General features: G+C 53.6%; 1 protein-coding gene across 1 annotated transcript; it reads left to right on the forward strand.

The window, feature by feature from the left end:
* Positions 1-5484: 5484 nt before the first annotated feature.
* On the forward strand, positions 5485-15807 carry DVL3 (dishevelled segment polarity protein 3). Its single transcript, XM_010716819.2, is given in 15 exon segments — positions 5485-5591; positions 8772-8893; positions 9312-9418; positions 9973-10108; positions 10388-10481; positions 10893-10962; positions 11248-11387; positions 11585-11661; positions 12106-12173; positions 12703-12852; positions 13664-13795; positions 14038-14205; positions 14780-14862; positions 14864-14993; positions 15275-15807. Coding segments are annotated over 14 exon segments (1827 nt in total). The 5' UTR covers positions 5485-5591; positions 8772-8846; the 3' UTR covers positions 15700-15807.
* The last annotated feature ends 1807 nt before the right edge of the window (positions 15808-17614 follow it).

The raw sequence follows: 17614 nt of genomic DNA on the forward strand, positions 1-17614 counted from the left end.
GCTGCAATAGCCTGTGATCAGCAGCAACGTTCTGTCTGTGCTACTATGCATCTGCCGCTGCTTTGAAAGGCTCTTCTTTGCATGAATCTTTCTCATTTTCTTTGGCAAAAGCCTTGTGATAGGATGTCAAGTTTGGAGCGTTGACTTGCTGTTGCTTTTACAGGGGTTGTCTGTATGGTAGACCCAGTCAGCAGAGCTGTTGCTGCTGGTAGCCCAGCTGGGTAGGGAGAGTAGGAGCAGTCATTATCCATTCTTCTTTTCAGTGCCTTCTCCCCACCAGGTGGGAGATTGGAAGGTCTCCTTGGACACCCCGAAGCTGTTTGTGCCGGGAGAGGGTAAGTGTGAGCTGGTTAGCTCTTGAGGGAGGGATGTGAATAGAGGCTGATTTGCCACCTCCTAGTGCATTATTAAATACAAGATAATTCTTAGCACACCAGGAGAAATGAACCTCGCTCTTCCCTACTGAGGTCTGTGCCTTCCCAGCCCAACTCTGGCCAGCAGAAAGGTGCTCCAAGAGCAGAGACAGGTGCTGGGCAGGGCTGCTGTGTGGGACCTGGGACCAGGTAGTGCTGGCAAGTGGGTTGTCATGGGGCAGCTCCCAGCCTCCCAGGTGGGGAGGTCTGGGTGTTCAGACTTTGTTTCCCACCCTCCCCCTCTTCCCTTTTTTCCCCTCTCCTCCTCTCCTTGCTCTCCCACTGAGTTGATGCTTTTCCAGGAATGAGCTGTACTGCTAGCCCAGCACATTCCACAGCGGCAGCACTTTTTTGGCAGGAGCTTTGCCTGCTGTTAAGAAAAAGCAGGACTGACTTGGCGTCCCTCCGCCAAGGGCCAGGATAGGAAGGAAGGCCCAGTCCCACCTTCCTCGCGGTGCGGGCTGAGTTTCCCCTGTCCCATTCCCTGCCCCGGCAGGGATGTAGGTGTGTAGGTGACCCTCATGCTGGACTGTGCAGACAGCTCTTGGAGTTCTTGGGGAGCTGAAATCAGAGAGAAGAGTCTGGCTGGGCTTCTGCAGGCAAGTCCGTTTGTCCTGATTTCCAATTCAAAGGGCTGTGAGTGTCACCCAACCTTCAGGGCCCTGCAGAATGCTTTCTTTGATGGTGAGTCCCAGCATCCTTCTGGGATTGAGAGCTCGCTGGGCAGGATGAATTAGTGGAGGTGCCTCCTGCAGCCCCACACAGCTTTCCCCAGGTCAGTGAGGGCTGTCCTGTCGGCCTTGTTGCAGCCAGATGGGCACTGCAGAGCAGGAGGGGCTTGTCGGCTCGCTTTGAAATCCAAGGCTTTAACTTCTCTTTGATAAGGAGTGCTCCAGGGCAGGCCTGCAAGGCCAGGCAGCTTGTTCCCAAATGCCATTCCTTTTCCAGTCTTTGGGCTAGGTGAGCACTAAGCCTGTCATCTCCCATCTGGTGAGTGAGCACAAGTCCTGCTGGAGCCAAGCATTTCCTGATGTATGTCCAGTGGAGTGACTGTAAGTGTGTTGGTAGGAGTTCTTGGGGAAAACAGTTGCCATTTCAGATGTCACTGGGGCAGGGGATACCAAGAGGATAGCATGGGGATGCTTTGGGAGTGTGGCTGAGGGAGGCTGGAGAGGTGTCAGGCTGAAAATGGAAGAAGTTGTTCTCGTGTTTTTGCTCTTAGGCACCGTGTCCCTGCTCCTGAGTGCAGGCAGTAGCTTGAAATGTGGTGATGTGCACTCTGAGGAAACCTTGTAAACTGCCCTGGGTTTACAAGGAGAGTGGAGATGGCTTCTCCTGCTCCATGCAGAGCTGTGTGTTGTGTTTTTGAACAGGAGCCCACATACAGACAGTGCTGGAAGGGGTTTTGCCCCTTATGTATTCCTGGGTAGGACTTGCAGCCCTGGAGGGGATTGTATCCCTGCAGGAAGCACACGTGCTGTGTCTGAGCTCGACCTAACAGGCGAAGAGTTTCCATCTGACATCTCAACTCGGTTGGAGAATTGCCCTGTCCAATTTTCTCTTCTGGCAATAGGACTGCAGAGCTCAACCTCATGGCCCCAGTGCTTGATCCTGGAGAAGGGAGGAGGATTTTGCTCCAGAGCTCAGCAATGCTTGCATTTGGATACTAACACATGAAGGTGTTTCCTTGTGCTGTTCAGCATCATTAATCTATACAATCGTTTGGAGACAAGACATCCCTGCCCTAAGGCGTGTGTGTACTACAGGACTTGAAAATGAGATCACATTTTTTGGTGTGCAAATATCTGAAGCTTGTGCTATTAGATAGGAACGTCTCCTGACTTAATTTTTTTTCCTGTGGTTCTGCAGGAGATGGGGGCTGGTAAGGTCAGAGGTGCAATCTGCCTAGACTGCACTTCTGTGAAGTTATAAGAGGGGGTTAATGTCAGCATTTAATTTCTTGTCTTTATGATCTTGGAAGAAGTATCACTGTTCTGTGAAGGGCTTTCAATAATTGAACTAAACAAAGGAACAGATCTTTTTTCCTCTGCTCTACTGGTTTTACATCTTCTTTTTAACGTGCAGTTGTCAACACTTAATTGTGTTCTCAATGCCTGCACCTCCCCTAGTGACAAAACTCCTTTTCATCCTCGCCATCGAGCTGTCTGACGTGGTGACGGGTTCCCTTCTCTCACGTCTCTTCTCGGTGCTGACCGAAATGCAGCTTTTCTGATCACTGCTGGGTCCTGTGATTGCTGTTATCTGAGCATCTTGCCCTTAGGTAGGCAAACTGGGGTACAGAGCTGCTGGAGAGGAGCAGTGATTGCTGCCAAGCTTGCTGAGCATCCAAGGCTGAGACTCAAACCCTCCCGGCCGTGCCTTGGTTTGTGCCTCCGGGCTTCCTTCTCTCCCCAGGCAGTCAGCTGGTGCTACTCCATCTTAGCTCTCCGTCAGACCCTCTGTGGTTGGCGGGCCCTGCTCAGGAGAGACCTGCGCTGGCTGCAGCTAGAAACTGCCTTGTATCCGCAGCCCGGGCTGGGCTGGAGGCCACCGAAGGGAGGGGAGAGAGGGAGGTGGAAGACTGGATGGAGCTCAGCAGCTGTGTGCTGGTAACCTCAGCGCAGCTTCTAGCGCAGCGCTCTGCGAGACGGCTTTTACTGCCGCCTCCTCTCCTGTGCGCACTCTCGCTCTTTCCCCACCTTCCCTTCATTCCTAGGACATGACTGCGTGGTATAAAATACCCTCTGACTTCCTGAGCTGCTCTGGGACTCCCCAGAGAAGGCAGCGTCTGCCTGCCCGTCCCTGTGTCCTCGTTGCTGGCTGCCAGCAGAGCAGGAGGAAAGCTGGGAGCATGGCACCTTCCCAGCCAGCGGAGAGACGATCTGCTGGCTTTATCCGGAGCGTGGGGATGGGATGAGGGCCGAACTGGGCTTTCTCCCCCTCCCTTTCCACCCTTCCCCCAGCTGCATGGGAGCAGATGTGCTGCTTGTGTCAGCCTTGGCAGGCTCCACTCTCCTCTGTAAAACCCGAGCCCAACTCCTGCAGCAACCAGAGCCTCGTCCCCTCCTCCCCCTCGGCCTGGCCCCGCACAGCCGCCCCCGTGTCGCTGGGGATGGAGGCTGAATCATCCGCCCACTCCGCCTGCCTCCCCATCACCCTGCCTCCTTCTGTCCCTCCTTCTTTCCCTCCCTCCCTCCTGCAGGTCTCTTTGTTGGAAAATTCAATGCAGATGAGCACTTGGGAACGCTGGGCCGGGCGCCCAGTGCACGGTTTGTCCACAGCACGTTGGTGTGGAGCGAAGCTTTTGTCGCCCAGGGGAGGTCAGACACAGGCTCGCCTGGGCTGCAGCCGTCCAGCAGGGAGCTTTCGCCATCCCTCACTCCCTGCCGCGTTGCACACACCCCCAGCAGGGCTGCAAACCTGGGAAAATCCCAAATTGGGCTGTCCTGATGGTAAAAATAAAACAGTCCCTCCGCCATCAGCATAGAGCAGATGTTTTCCCCAGGCTGCTAAATGAGAGAGCTGGAACACCACCCGAGTTTGCCCTTTGGGGATTCCCAAAAGATCCTGCAGTTCAGGGCTGATCCATGGGGAGGTTTCCCCACATGGCTGCCAAGGAGAGACGTGGCACCGCACACAGCTCCCCCAGAGGCTGATCGGCCGGCTGTGGTGCTGAGAACGCAGGCAGAAGTACAGCTGTGCAGCTCAGGGTTTTGGAGTACTGCATCCCAATAGCTGGGGTTGGTTTGAGGATCGGCAGGCAGGAGCAGAGCTGCAGGGAGATCCCTGTGCCCAACCCTCCACTGTCAGCTTTTGCTCTGCGGAGTCTAAGTATATAGTTCACCCTGCTCTGGTAGCTGGAGAGTAAGGAACAGGGCTGGGAGAGGGGTGCTCTGTGGAGGTGGGCAGGGAGTGCTGACCCCAGGGTGTCTGGGACTGGAGCGAGGTGACGAAGCGCTGAGTGCTCAGACAGAGGCTGCTTGTTCTGCCCTGCTGAAAGAGGAACAGTTCGTTTGCACCCAGCGGTTGGTCACCTTGACCCTGCAAATATATCACCCCGTCCCTGCAGCCACAGACCAGACTCTGTGTCCCCGAGCACGCAGCGTGCAGCGCTGGAAGTTGGCTCTGCCTGGAGCTCTCTCTAGGAATTGGATGGGCTCCAGGCTACTGGCGACAGCATGAATGGATGCGAGCGTGGCCAGGCTGGGTGCGCACCGGGAGCAGGGAGAGGCAGCTCGCCTGGGCTGAAGGGTTGGCCTGTGTGCCCAGGGGGCTGTCCCACACTTGTATCCTCATCGTCACTGAGCATAGAGGAAAATAAGCTTGCTGAAGACTGTTTTGCCATTAAATTGTAGAATCATTTGAGTTAGAAAGGACCTTTAAAGGCTATCTAGTCCAACTCCCCTGCAGTGAGCGGGAACGTCTACACCTCAGTGTGTCTATCAAAGATAGATTCACTATGTTTAACTAGTACTACAAGTTGGTTTTGACTGGAGAAAAAGTCTTTAGGTGCCCAGAGATATTTAACACAGAAGAAAATGGATGTTTGTGCTGCTGGGGGGGGAAAAGAAATCAGTGCTCCTTCAGTGTGAAGAGTGATAGCAGTGCAGCTGCTTGTGTAATGCAGGAAGATGACATCGCGGCACAGCTACAAAGCTTGATGCCATGTTGAAATATTATGTATGTAATTAAAAAGCAACAGCAGCATTTGGGAGGCAGCGTGTTTCATGTATTTCGCTTTCATCTGTTAGATGATTCTGGCATGGGCTGTGATGATTTCACATCTTTTTAAAAGAGGTTTAAATTATGCATTTCTTGAGAAGTAAGCGGAAATTTATATCTGTTTTTTTTTTTGTTAGTTTGTTTTGTTTTGTTTTTTAACTGAATCCAGAGCAAGACAGCTGGATGCACCCAAAGGGAGTCTGTTCTGCCCTGGTTTTCTCCCCTCCAGCCTGGCCGTGGTGGCTGTGACACAGAGGGGATCACACAGTCCCTCTCTGCCCCCTCCCAAAGCCTGGGCTGTATGTTGAGTGCACGCTCCCCACAAGGAAGGTCGCCTTTTCTCTGAGGTTCTGGGTCCCATTCTAACAGACTGCTCTCCTTCACAGGGTGGTGAAAGAGGAAATCTCGGATGACAATGCCAAGCTTCCCTGTTTCAATGGCCGGGTGGTGTCGTGGGTAAGCATGTCCCTTCGTTATCTTGCTGCTGCCTTCTCTCTCTGAAAGCCACCATTTGATTGCATAGCACCAACTAAATCACGGGGACTGCTCTGTACTGTCAAAGTGCTAACTGCTAATGAAGCTGATGAACTGGATTACTATGCTCCAGACTCTCTGCTGGAGGCTGCGCTGTGTGGTGCTGGGTCTCCTGTGCCAGGCAAGATGTGGGATACCTCTGCCAAGAGCTGGCTGTAAGGGCTGCTTGGCAGAGGTGGTGGTCCCAGCCTGTAACCCATGTGCCCCTATGGCAGGGTCAGCTTTCCAAGGAAAGTCCTGCTCCGGTGACAAAGGGCTTAAGTGACTCTAGTGCTGGTGAAGCCGACTGGATTGGGCTGCCCTGAAGACTAAAGGTACTGCCTGGGCAGCTGCAGAACAAGCTTCTCGTGCCGTGCCATGCACATGCTCTGCCCCCTGTCCGCATGCCTGCCTGTGCCCCACAGGGGACCCTCTGCTTGCAGGGGGGAAGAGGGTATTTGGTCTCCACAGGTCATCATCCCTTTTTCCCCTCTGCTGAGCTGCAGTTTGTGCTGATCAGGTTGTGTGAATCTACCCCAGAAATAGAACCAAGACCCAGGTGCTGACAAATAGTCCATAAACAGTGGAAGATATCCAGGCTCTTGCAAATCTGGCTGGATAAGACCTAAATTCTTACACCTGCATCAACCAGTGAGGCAGAGTGGTGGCACCAAGGAGTGCTGAGCTGCCTGCAAGCTGCAGAACAGGGGGCTCAGGCTCCCACACAGAGCAGCTAGGCTGTGCTGCCCTCCCTCTAGTGGCTGCCCAAGCCCCAGACATCTCCCCACTCCTCCATTTCCAGCAGCCTTTTGTTTTCACATGCCCTGCCAGGATATCCCAGAGCTCTGAGCCCTTTCCGTTGCTTACGTTTGTTTTTTTTAACCCGTTGTGCTTTTTGTTGTGCTTCATATCTCTGTGCAGCCTCTAGCTTTCTTTGCAGTGGCTCTCAAGGAGGCTGATGGGTCTCAGCTGCCCATGGAGCATTAGCATGAGCTCTCATCCTGCTGGAATGCTGTGCTACTGCAGCCTCTGAAATGTTGGCTGTTCGTAGGCACGGTGCCCAGGGTCAGCACCTCCGCCAACACTCCTGGCACAGAGGGTAACAGTGATCTTGGAGACCTCTGTGCACATCTGATGAAGCCTTTTTCTCTCCTTATTGAGTCTCACTGTCTGTGAGTGGTTTGGGACTAGGAGAGCATTTGCTTCGCTGCTTGTGCCAGACAGGCTGGAATGAAGCTATTTTAGGGACTTGGTACTAATTTTAGCTAGAAGAAAAGATAGGGGCTGGGATCTGAGTGAATATTTCCTGACAGTGAAGGAGGCAGGAAAAGTGTAGGGTGGTTTTCAGTACCTTCCCTGCAGGAAATCCCAGCCTCAGGAGCATTCCCCCTGCTCCCAAACACCCCCTCCCCTCAGTGCTGTTTGACAGCTACCTGCAGCTGGCTCCTTCTGTCCACATTTATTTGCCTGGTCTTGACTTGAGGCCTTCAAGCACAGAACACTATCAGTTTTCCCTAGGCAGCGTTGACCACTTGTAGCATCTCTTCTCCCATGTGCTTCCAGATGGTGGCAGCCGGAGCAGGGATGCAGCCCTCGGGCAGTGGGATGTGTCCTGGGAAGATAAGAAGGGGCCAGAAGCGGAGCTGGGCTCTGGGCGTGTGCCTGGAGCATGCTGGAGGCAGGGAGGGCTGAGCTAGGTGTGAGAGGAGAGCTGGTTAGACACTTGTGAGGGCAGGAGCTGCTGGGCTTGTCCCGGGGCCTGTAGGACGGGCTCTGCGGCTTCTGGCACCCCAGGGTGTTCTCTGCCCTGTCTGCTCCCTTGGCTGAGGATTTCTCGGGGTGCTCTGTCTTGGCATCCCTTTCTTTGTTCCCAGTGCCTCCCTGACTGTTCTTTCCCTGCCCTGATGATGTGCTGCGGGGTCTTTGTCATGACATCCCCAGTCCTCAGAGGGATGATTTGCACTGAGTGTTACAGTTCAGGTAGCAGCTGTCAGTTCCTTTCCAGCCCATTTGATGATCCTTCTGTCCTGACCCAGACAGGAGCAGATCAGGGTGCAGGGCTCTGTTGCCCCCCCCAGTGCTGGTAGAGAGTCACCCCGCTGCTTGCCCCTGCTGTGCAGGGAACAGCATGGTGCACACAAATACAAGAAAGAAAAGGTGTTGGAAAGCTCTTAAAGATGGAAATTGATCTTCCCTTGCTGGCAAGCTTTAGCCTTTCCCCAGGAACTCATTCCCTGGATCCTCTCTCATCTCTGCTTTGAGGGTCCAAGAATGTATCTTGAAAGGAAAAGGCTATCTGTTGCTTTACTGCCCAGTTGAAATTAATCCAGCACAGTGCAGCTCAGAGGTGGGGAGAGGGCAAATCTGCGTAGGGAATGGATTTTGAGGAAACCACTTTTCTTTGAGCTCAGCCAGGCTTATCGATTTCATTTGATTTCTCACCCATTGGCGATATCATTCCCCAGGAGAAGCTCCATCTCATCCCTGAGCCCTGAATTCAGTGATATCTTAGATCCAGAGGCAGAGCAGTAGCTGTACTTGGACTGCCTCAAAGCATAGCTAGTGTAAATAGTTCCTGGGTTTTGACCCTGTCTAGGGAAACTGCAGAAATTTTGACACCTCATCCCCGAGCTCTGTTACACCCACCTCCCATTGGTGGGAGATGTGAAACTCCTGCTGGGTCCCACAGCCTGAAGGCCAAGCTGTAGAGGCTGGTTAAAACAGAGGGAAGGAGTGACTGGTAGCTGCCTTCTTCTGATGTAAGAATAATTAAGGGGAATCCACTCCTTGCCACAGGGTATGTGTTAAGATTACCTTAGCTTAAAAACTGTGCAGTGTGAGTGTGGAGGTGATGTCAGTCTCTAAGCAGGACTGCTGGCCATCCAGGCTACCCTGCTGGGTCAGGAATTCCTGAGATACAGATAGCCAGTGTCTGGGAGGGCGTTGAGGGGAACGTTGCTACATGCTTGGCCTGTTCCATACCCGTTCCTGGGCATCTGCTGTCGTCTGCTGTCAGAGATGAGATTCTGGGCCAGACAGGATTTTAGCCAACTCGTTTGGCTGCTCTTGCAAGTGTTCTCCCACTCCCTCAGCCATTTCATCCTCTGTCTCTCATCCCTCCAGCTGGTGTCTGCAGAGGGTTCCCATTCAGATGCTGGGTCAGTCTGTGCCGATAACCAGACAGAGCTGCCACCCTCCATGGAACGCACGGGAGGAATCGGAGACTCCAGGCCCCCCTCTTTCCAGTAAGTTACCTGGACACCTGTCCTGGTTTCTGAGGGACCTGTGATGGCTTTGCTGTAAGTCAAGGTGGGAAGAGCAAGGCTTGGGAAGAGCAAGGCTTGGGACACTCCTATCCAAATGGGCAGGAATCACAGCCAGCCATAGGGAAGGGTGGTGGGACTGGGAGCAGATTCAAAGTGGGGCTATGTTATTCAGTAGGCAAAGGCGGGCTGAAAGTAGTGCAGGGAAGTTGGCAAAGAGCTGACATCCTCCCACAGTCCCTTGCCCTGTACACCTAGATGTGCTGTGATTGCTCTCCACTACCTCTCCTCCTGCCCCTCTGAGGAGGGAGACAGCTGATGAGTACAGGCTCATGCTAAGTGGTAGAGAGAGCCTTCTTGGGCCATTTCTGGACTTATTTGTCCCTTTATTTCATTGCAGCCCTAATACTGGGGGTAGTCGGGAAAACTTGGACAATGAGACAGAGACGGACTCAGTGGTGTCGTCGCAAAGGGAACGACCTCGTCGGAAAGATGGACCTGAGCATGGTGAGTGCTAACAACATGGCAGGAGCTTTGCTGGGCATAGCTGGGGGCACCAGCTGCATATATGGGGTGGCTCTGCCTGTTATTTAGGACCTTCTCAGCACAGAAGGGCTGTTCAGTGGTCTGAAGCAATAGCCGTGTTGCATCAGAGCTTGGTGATAAAAATTTTTTTGATAAAAGAGACATCTCCTGTAAGAAGTGCTCCAGAAGCAAGAGAGAGACAACAGTACCTCACTCCTGAGTTGAAAAGCAGACTGTGCTATAGCCTTGTCACTTTGTGCTGGTCCATAGTCTACCAAAGAACCCGCTGCAATAGTCTTATGCAGTTTTAGTAGCCTTGTTCTTAGTGCCCCATCAGCTTTTTCCCATTCTCTAGTGTAGTGGAAGAGGTATCCCACAGAGAATGAACCTGATCCTTGTGTGTGCTCAGAGCTGGCCTATACTTGATGGGATTTTGAGGAGGATTCATTTTGAGAATGTTGCCATGAGCCCTGCAGAGGGGATGGAGCTGTTTCCCTGTTCCTGTGTTAAGCATGCTGAGCCTTGTTGTTTCATAGCACCCAGAGTGAATGGGACAGTGAAGGGAGAACGGCGCCGAGACCTGGGCGGGTACGAAAGCTCCTCCACGCTCATGAGCAGTGAGCTGGAGACCACCAGCTTCTTCGATTCAGATGAAGATGACTCCACCAGCAGGTACGAGAAATTAGGTCCTGACAGGCTTCCCACCACCTCTCAGCTCTGAGATGCCATTGCAGGACATAGTTATCCTGAGTGCCAGTGTCCTTGCACAGACCTGCTACTGTCTTGACTCGCCCAGCAAGTCCCTGTGTTATTGTCTGTCTCCCTATGCTCTTCTCCTGCACATACATGCTCTTCTCCTGCAATCTTCTATTCCACATGCTCTTTTCTGTGACTTGCTGCCAGTGCCATCATCCCAGCAGCAGAAGAGCTGACTCATACTTTTGCCTCTAGGTTTAGCAGTTCGACAGAGCAAAGCAGTGCTTCCCGTCTAATGAGGAGGCACAAGCGACGCAGGCGGAAACAGAAGGCTCCACGCATTGAGCGGGTACCCAGGGGCTGGCTGTCCTGGGGAGGGCAGTGCAGGGCAAAGTGGGCTGCCTAGTGGATCTCTTCACTTAGTTCTTTGGGGCTGATCAGGGATTCAGCTGCATTTGCTGTGAGCACCACCTTGAGCAGGTTGCATCCAAGCAGTGAGATTTCATAGGCTGCTGTAAACCCTTCAGTGGAGCCAGTGTAGCGCAAAGAGGTGGGACCACAGACCTTCTCCTGGCAGTGGAGTGGTCATAAGGGCTGTGGATGATGCACTCTGGCTCTACAAAGCTGTCAGCATGAGGCTGGGGTTGTGGGTTGTGATTGTGGTGCCATGGGGGGATGAAAGGAGTACAGGTGAATGGAATTGGGTCGGGGAATGGTACTGAGGCACCAGGTGACATCTCGTGTTTTCTTTATGTTGCAGTCATCATCCTTTAGCAGCATCACAGACTCTACCATGTCCCTGAACATCATCACGGTCACACTAAACATGGGTGAGTAGGAGATGTGCCTGGAACTTGCAGTCTTTGCAGTGCAAGATGGGTGGTGGAGAGGGAACTGGGAAGGGGGCAAAGAGAACACGCATGAGTAAGTGTGAGGGGATGGATTCCTTAGGAAAATAGCATGTCTTGGAGCATTTGGGTATCTCAAGAGTTTTTCTGCATTCCAGGATTTTAGGAGAGAGGAGTAGAAGAAGTGACTATTAGCATGTGGTTTGTCCGAAGTTAGGACTGCTCATGCCTGCTGCTTCACAGTGTTTTATTTCTTTCCTTCCGCAGAGAAATATAACTTTCTGGGCATTTCCATTGTGGGACAGAGCAATGAGCGTGGTGATGGAGGCATTTACATTGGCTCCATCATGAAGGGCGGTGCTGTGGCAGCTGATGGCAGGATTGAGCCGGGAGACATGCTCTTGCAGGTACTTCACACCCACGTACCTCCATCTTTGAGACTAGAATAGTAGTAAGAAAAGACCCAGAAGCCTCCCTGTGCACTTAAGCAAGCTAAACCCAGGAAGCTGCTCTTGGAAGAGGGAAGCTGAATCACTGCTGGGCAGAGTGACGAGCTCAGCCTCTAGTCACATCTTTGAGATTCACCCCTTTGTGTTTTTTGCAGGTGAATGACATCAACTTTGAGAACATGAGCAATGATGATGCTGTGCGGGTGCTGAGGGAAATTGTGCACAAGCCGGGGTAGGTACTCAGGTTGCTCCTTACATCCATGAGCGGATGCACAGTGTATGCTTGGGGTGTGTGAATCATGTCTTCCAGCCACCTCTGCCAGCAGATCTGCTGGAACTCAGAACTTAAGATTTGTGTGTTGCTTTACTTCCTGGGTTTTCATGCCCAAAGCAGGAATTGGAGCCATCACAGTGGTGGTGTATGTCCCTTTTTCTGGGTATACTGTGTCATCTTTTTGCTTTGGCTGGCTAGCAGTAGGATTACTGCTGCCACATTGTTCTGTCCATGCTGTTAAGGAAACCTATAGCCAAAGTGGAGGGGGGGGAGGGGGAGAAGCAAGGGCACTGAGCTGGCAATTTCTGTCTGTCAGTAGAGAACCAGCATACAGCAAATGCCATGGATCACACAGAGGTTTGTGCCACCAGGCTCTTCTAACTTATGCCTTTTTTGCTGCAGGCCCATCACCCTGACGGTGGCCAAGTGCTGGGACCCCAGCCCCCGGGGCTGCTTCTCGTTACCCAGGAGTAAGTGGATAGCTGACTCACCCTTAACGCTGGTGCCCAGCTCATGTGAGAGCCCTGCCTTAAGCACTTACTTGGTTGTTGTCTTGTTCCTCCCGTGTGTGTGTGTGGCTCCATATGGCACTGAATTGGGTTTTGATGGGGTTTCAGCTCTCCTGTAGGGAGGCTGCTATGCATTTCCCAATCCAAAATGCCCATAGGCCCAGCCCTCATTCCCACATCACGCTGGGGACGCGTTTCACTGGGTCAGGGAGGTCACTTGCTTGGAGCGCCAGAGGAAAGAGAAACCCCTCCCTGAGCCATAGGGGGATCTCTCCCTCTGCACCTCTCCTGCTGACCCTCCCTCTCTTCTTTCTCTCCCAGTTGCTCCCCAGCGGATCTGGGCTGGGCCAGACTCTCCATGCTCCGATCCGGGTGAGTCCCGGCAGATACTGGGGATGGAATGGGCTGTGCTGAGTCCCTGTCCCTCCCGTGAGGTTGAATGGATAAGGAGATAATTTCTTATAGTTGCTAACTGACTTCTTCGCTGCAGGTGAGCCTATCCGGCCCATTGACCCAGCAGCCTGGGTGTCTCACACGGCAGCGATGACTGGCACCTACCCAGCGTACGGTATGAGTCCATCCATGAGCACAATCACTTCCACCAGCTCCTCCATCACCAGCTCCATCCCAGAGACCGAACGTAAGTCCTTGTGCCTCCGTGCTCCTCCCGCTGCACGGCTTCCACACCTTCACTGTGCTCTAAGGGGAGCAATACATCTGCTTGGGGACAGCTGGGCTGGGCAAGGTCTGCTCTGCCAAGGAAGTGGGTGGGAGATGGCTGTCACCAGGGAGGTCCTTGGATCAATGGGAGATCTGGCTGGGTGAATTTAAACCACGTTTTTCAGTCTTCTGCTTAAGGAGAGTAGAAGATCATGGATGCAATCCAGGAGCTGTGGCAGATGCACAGAAGAGGCTCAGGGAGCAGTTGGGGCCTATCACCTGGCAGTGTGAAGTCTGAGGGATTAAGCTTGTCACTGGAGCAAGGCCCTCCCAGGGGGCAGATAGGGCAGGACAAAGTCTTGTGGCGTGGGAGGGACCTGCAGAATTCAGGGCTGTTTTGGTTGCTTTCTCAAGATTCTGGGTAATTCTAGTCTGCAGAGCCTGAAGCAAGGGTCTGAAGAGCTTAACTGGGCCAAAAAGACAGAAGTTTAAGTTTATGAGGAGCAGTGAATTCCCATGCTCTGTTGGCAGTTGCTTGGGATCTTAGCAGATCTTAGCTGCTTGAGACTGGCTGGAAGGAAGGAGACTTTTTTGCACGTTAAGAAATGACTGATTTGTGAAGGATAACATGTGAAGGCTGGAAGGGGGTTATGTCAGCATGCACCACAAGGCTCTCTACGATGTATTGTTCCCTGGCCCATTCCTCCCATGCGTGTGGTTCTTCCATTTGGCACTGTTGTCTTTTGTGTCTTTTCTCATCTCTGCTGCCCTTCCCTTTGTCTGCGTCACAGGTCTCGATGACTTTCACCTGTCCATCCACAGTGACATGGCCACCATTGTCAAAGCCATGGCTTCACCAGAGTCAGGCTTGGAGGTGCGTGATCGCATGTGGCTGAAGATCACCATCCCCAATGCCTTCATTGGTAAGAGACTGTACTGCTTCCAGCAGAGGCAGGGAGATGGGGGGTGGGTGTTCTGTCTCCCAGGAAAACATTAATGAAGGGAGCATCTCTTCAGTGTAAACTGACTTAACAAAGCTGTCATCACAGGTTGAACCGTTGGCTGTGAAGTCCCTTTTTTATGCTTTTAACCAACTTTGTGGCCCACTGGGTCAAGGGCCCCTGTCTTCCTCTTGCCCGTATTTAACTCTGACATTTGGTGGCAGGTTCGGATGTGGTGGACTGGCTGTATCACCATGTGGAGGGCTTTACAGACCGCCGTGAATCCCGCAAATACGCCAGCAATCTGCTGAAGGCTGGCTACATCCGACACACCGTGAACAAAATCACCTTCTCTGAACAGTGCTATTACATCTTCGGGGACCTCTGTGGAAGTATGACACTTGACTTTTGGCCTGGGTGGGAGAGAAAGGATGAAGGGGGAGAAAGCCCTGCAGAGCTCTGCTAACACCATGAGGGCGTACCTACAGTTATCACCCTCAGGCTGAGCTCCTTGTTCTGCAGACTCTGGTAGGGTGGGATGAAGAATGGCTCAGTTTGTTTGTGAAGTTGGAAGCAGCATTGACAGTGTCACATGCTCTGTGATCATTTCACCTGCATAATCTTAGTCTTTTCCTACTCTGTTTCAAGGTCCTGTATTTCCAGGGTTGGAAAGGGCTGGTGCTCAGACAACTGAGTTCTGCTTAAATGAGGGGGCTAGTGGGAGTTAACTGGCGAAGTAAAAGATAGCTGTGATGTGGTCCTTCCTGATGTGACAATTCTGTTTTGCCCTAACTGTTTTCCAGCCAGGAAGAGCAAATGCTTGTATTTCGTGGCAGGGAGAGTGCCAGGTCATTTAATCTCCTTGCGTGCCCCATCATTATCCCTGTGAGGGTGGACATAGAGCTTCAGCATCACATGCTGCTGTCTTTCCATTTGGCTTAGCCCCTCTTCTCTGCTTTCTTGCAGACATGGCTAATCTGTCCCTTCACGATCATGATGGCTCCAGCGGTGCTTCAGATCAGGACACTTTGGCTCCGCTCCCACACCCCAGGAGCTGCACCCTGGCCCATGGCTTTCCCATATCAGTATCCACCGCCTCACCCATACAACCCCCATCCCGGCTTCCCTGACCCAAGCTACAGCTACGGAGGGGGCAGTGCAGGCAGCCAGCACAGTGAAGGTGAGTGGAAAATATCAAAACGTGCCTGTGTGGGCAGATGCAGCAGGAGAAGGGTGCTCCTTTAGGCAACACCTTACGTTTGGGGGAAGCAAGCATAAAAGCCTTAATTTTGGTGCATTCCAGAAGGGTTACGTGACTCAGCATTTGAGAGACTGAGAGCTTGGACTGTCCAGACAGATGGCAGTGCTGCAGTGTGCTCAAGTCCTCTCTTGGATGGAGGAGCATCCTTTCTTCCTGGCTTGTCCCCGCTGATACCTAATGTCACCATGTGTACTTTGCAGGGAGCCGGAGCAGTGGTTCCAATCGCAGTGGCAGCGAGAGGAGGAAGGAGAGAGAGAAGACCGGGGAGTCCAAGTCCGGTGGCAGCGGGAGCGAGTCAGACCACACCACGAGGAGCAGCATGCGGCGTGAGCGTGCGGCCAGCGAGCGCTCGGTGCCTGCCAGCCAGCACAGCCAGCGTAGCCAGCACTCTCTGGCTCACAGCATCCGCAGCCACCACAGCCAGCAGTCGTACGGGCCGCCCGGCCTCCCCCCTCTCTTCAGCCCCCCCATGTTGCTGATGCCTCCACCGCCGTCAGCCATGGGGCCCCCTGGGGCGCCACCGGGCCGTGACCTGGCCTCTGTGCCCCCCGAACTGACAGCCAGTAGACAGTCCTTCCGAATGGCCATGGGCAACCCCAGTGAGTTCTTTGTGGATGTAATGTGAAGCGCCCGTCCCCTGTCTGTCTGCTGCCCCTCCTTTCCCCCTCCATCCCCATCGTTTGTCTCCTAGGACCAGCCCTGGCTTCACCCCTTGTTTTTTTGGGTTTTTTTTTTTTTTGGTCTTGATAACTAAAAAAAAAAAAAAAGGGAAAAAAAAATAAATGGAACTAAACCTTGATTCTAATCCCTCCTTAAGTGGGGTGGACGGTCCTGGCAGGCCTGCTGCGTACCACCAGCCCATCCCGCCACCAGACTCATGTATTGCTGATGGTTATTCCCTCCTGATGGTAATTCCCTCCTGCCATCCTCTCTAACCCCATTAATCCGCATCCATCCCAGCACCCTGTGCTGCTTGCCCGTGTGTCGCTGCTGCCTCACTCCTTCCGCCCTAAACATCTCTTCTTTCTTTTCACCCTTTTGTGTTTCTTCTGTCAAGCAGCAAAGAATTACGGGGTGTTTGACTTTCTCTGAGCCTGCCGCCCACAGGGGGGAGAGCTGGAGCGTGGCGTGGCCCGACAGGAGGACACGGAGCTCCAAGGGCGCTGTGCTCGCATGGCGCTGAAGATGGCTGCTTTTCTCCCCCTAGCGGAAGACGCCCTGAGAGGGGAGCCGGGCCCAGCCTTACATGAATTTTAAATCCCTTTGTAGTTGCCTTTCAGCCAATGCTTGAATGTTCCAGGGCTTCAGTGCCTGTGGGGAATGGGGAGATGCTGCTGTTTGCGCATCTTTTGTGCCCTACCTTGGGCCAGGCTTGCCTAGGGCAGAGCCCTCCTTCCCCCTGCCCTGTCCTTGGCACTGGGGCCGTGCCCCCTGCCTTATGGGACTCGTGGGGCCATGGGGCGAGTGCTCACTTGGCCCGAAGAAGCCTACAGGGGGCCTCTGCCCTGCTCTTTGCCCCCAGTCACTTGCAAGGGCAGTCCTTGGGGCAGCTGTGGCCCCGCCATCGCCTTGCCATGCAGCAGTCGGACCTCTTTGAGAGCTGAGAATGCAGCCGCTGAGTGAGGGAAGGCACACCTGGGGGAAACACAGAGGTCCCCTGTTTTGTCTGCAGAGAGGGACAGCGCTGGCCTTACCCTGCCCCATTCCCTGTGTGTGATGCCTGGGAGGGATGTGAGCTTTGTGGGCAGGGGCTGCAGCTGTGCTGGGCCACACAGAGATGCGGGCCACTTGCTCCAACCCTCCTCACCCTTCCTTCTCTCATGGGTGCTCAGAGCCGCTCCGCTCCTGCTGGGCTGTGGGAAGGAGGTGTGTGGCCATGGCTGCCTGCACCCTCAGTGCCCTCCTGTCATCTCCTTCACTCTTTCTGTTTGTGGTTCTTTTATGCTCCAGAGACGAAATGTATTTTGCTCCTGGGCTCTGCCTTGTGCCCTCCTGCTCCACATTCCCCTCCCACTCCCTCACGCCTGTCCTCGTGTCCGTGGGACGCAGTGTGGTGGCACTGCTCCACTGCCCCGTGCACCCCCAGCCCTGTTCCCTGCCTCACCTCACCCTGCCCTGCCTGCTGGGTTTTATAAAAAAAGAACCAATCTCCTTGTTTTTATTTATAAACATAGTTTTATTGGACTGCTGCCTTGTGTTTTGTTTTGTACCAGCCTCCTCCTTCCCGCTTTCCTTTCTGCCCCTCACTCTGCAGCCACATCCCTCTGGGTAGGGATGCTCAGGCCATTCTCCATTGGGCTGGAAGCAGGCCTGGGCCTGGCAGTCTGTGGGTGCCCGTGCGTGGGTGCCAGCCCCATGGAGGGCAGTGAGAACCAGCGGAGCTTCAGGCCCGCAGGGTGGAGGGCGGTCTTCTCTTCGCCGTCCTACGGCCCCACGTACCCTCCCCCTCCGAACTACAACTCCCAGCGGCTCCTCGCGCCGCAGGACTACAGCTCCCAGCATGCACCGCGTGGCTCAGCCCTTCCCGCGCCCCAGCCGCC

This window comes from Meleagris gallopavo, chromosome 11 (genome assembly GCF_000146605.3).
Source record: "Meleagris gallopavo isolate NT-WF06-2002-E0010 breed Aviagen turkey brand Nicholas breeding stock chromosome 11, Turkey_5.1, whole genome shotgun sequence".
Taxonomy (NCBI): domain Eukaryota; kingdom Metazoa; phylum Chordata; class Aves; order Galliformes; family Phasianidae; genus Meleagris; species Meleagris gallopavo.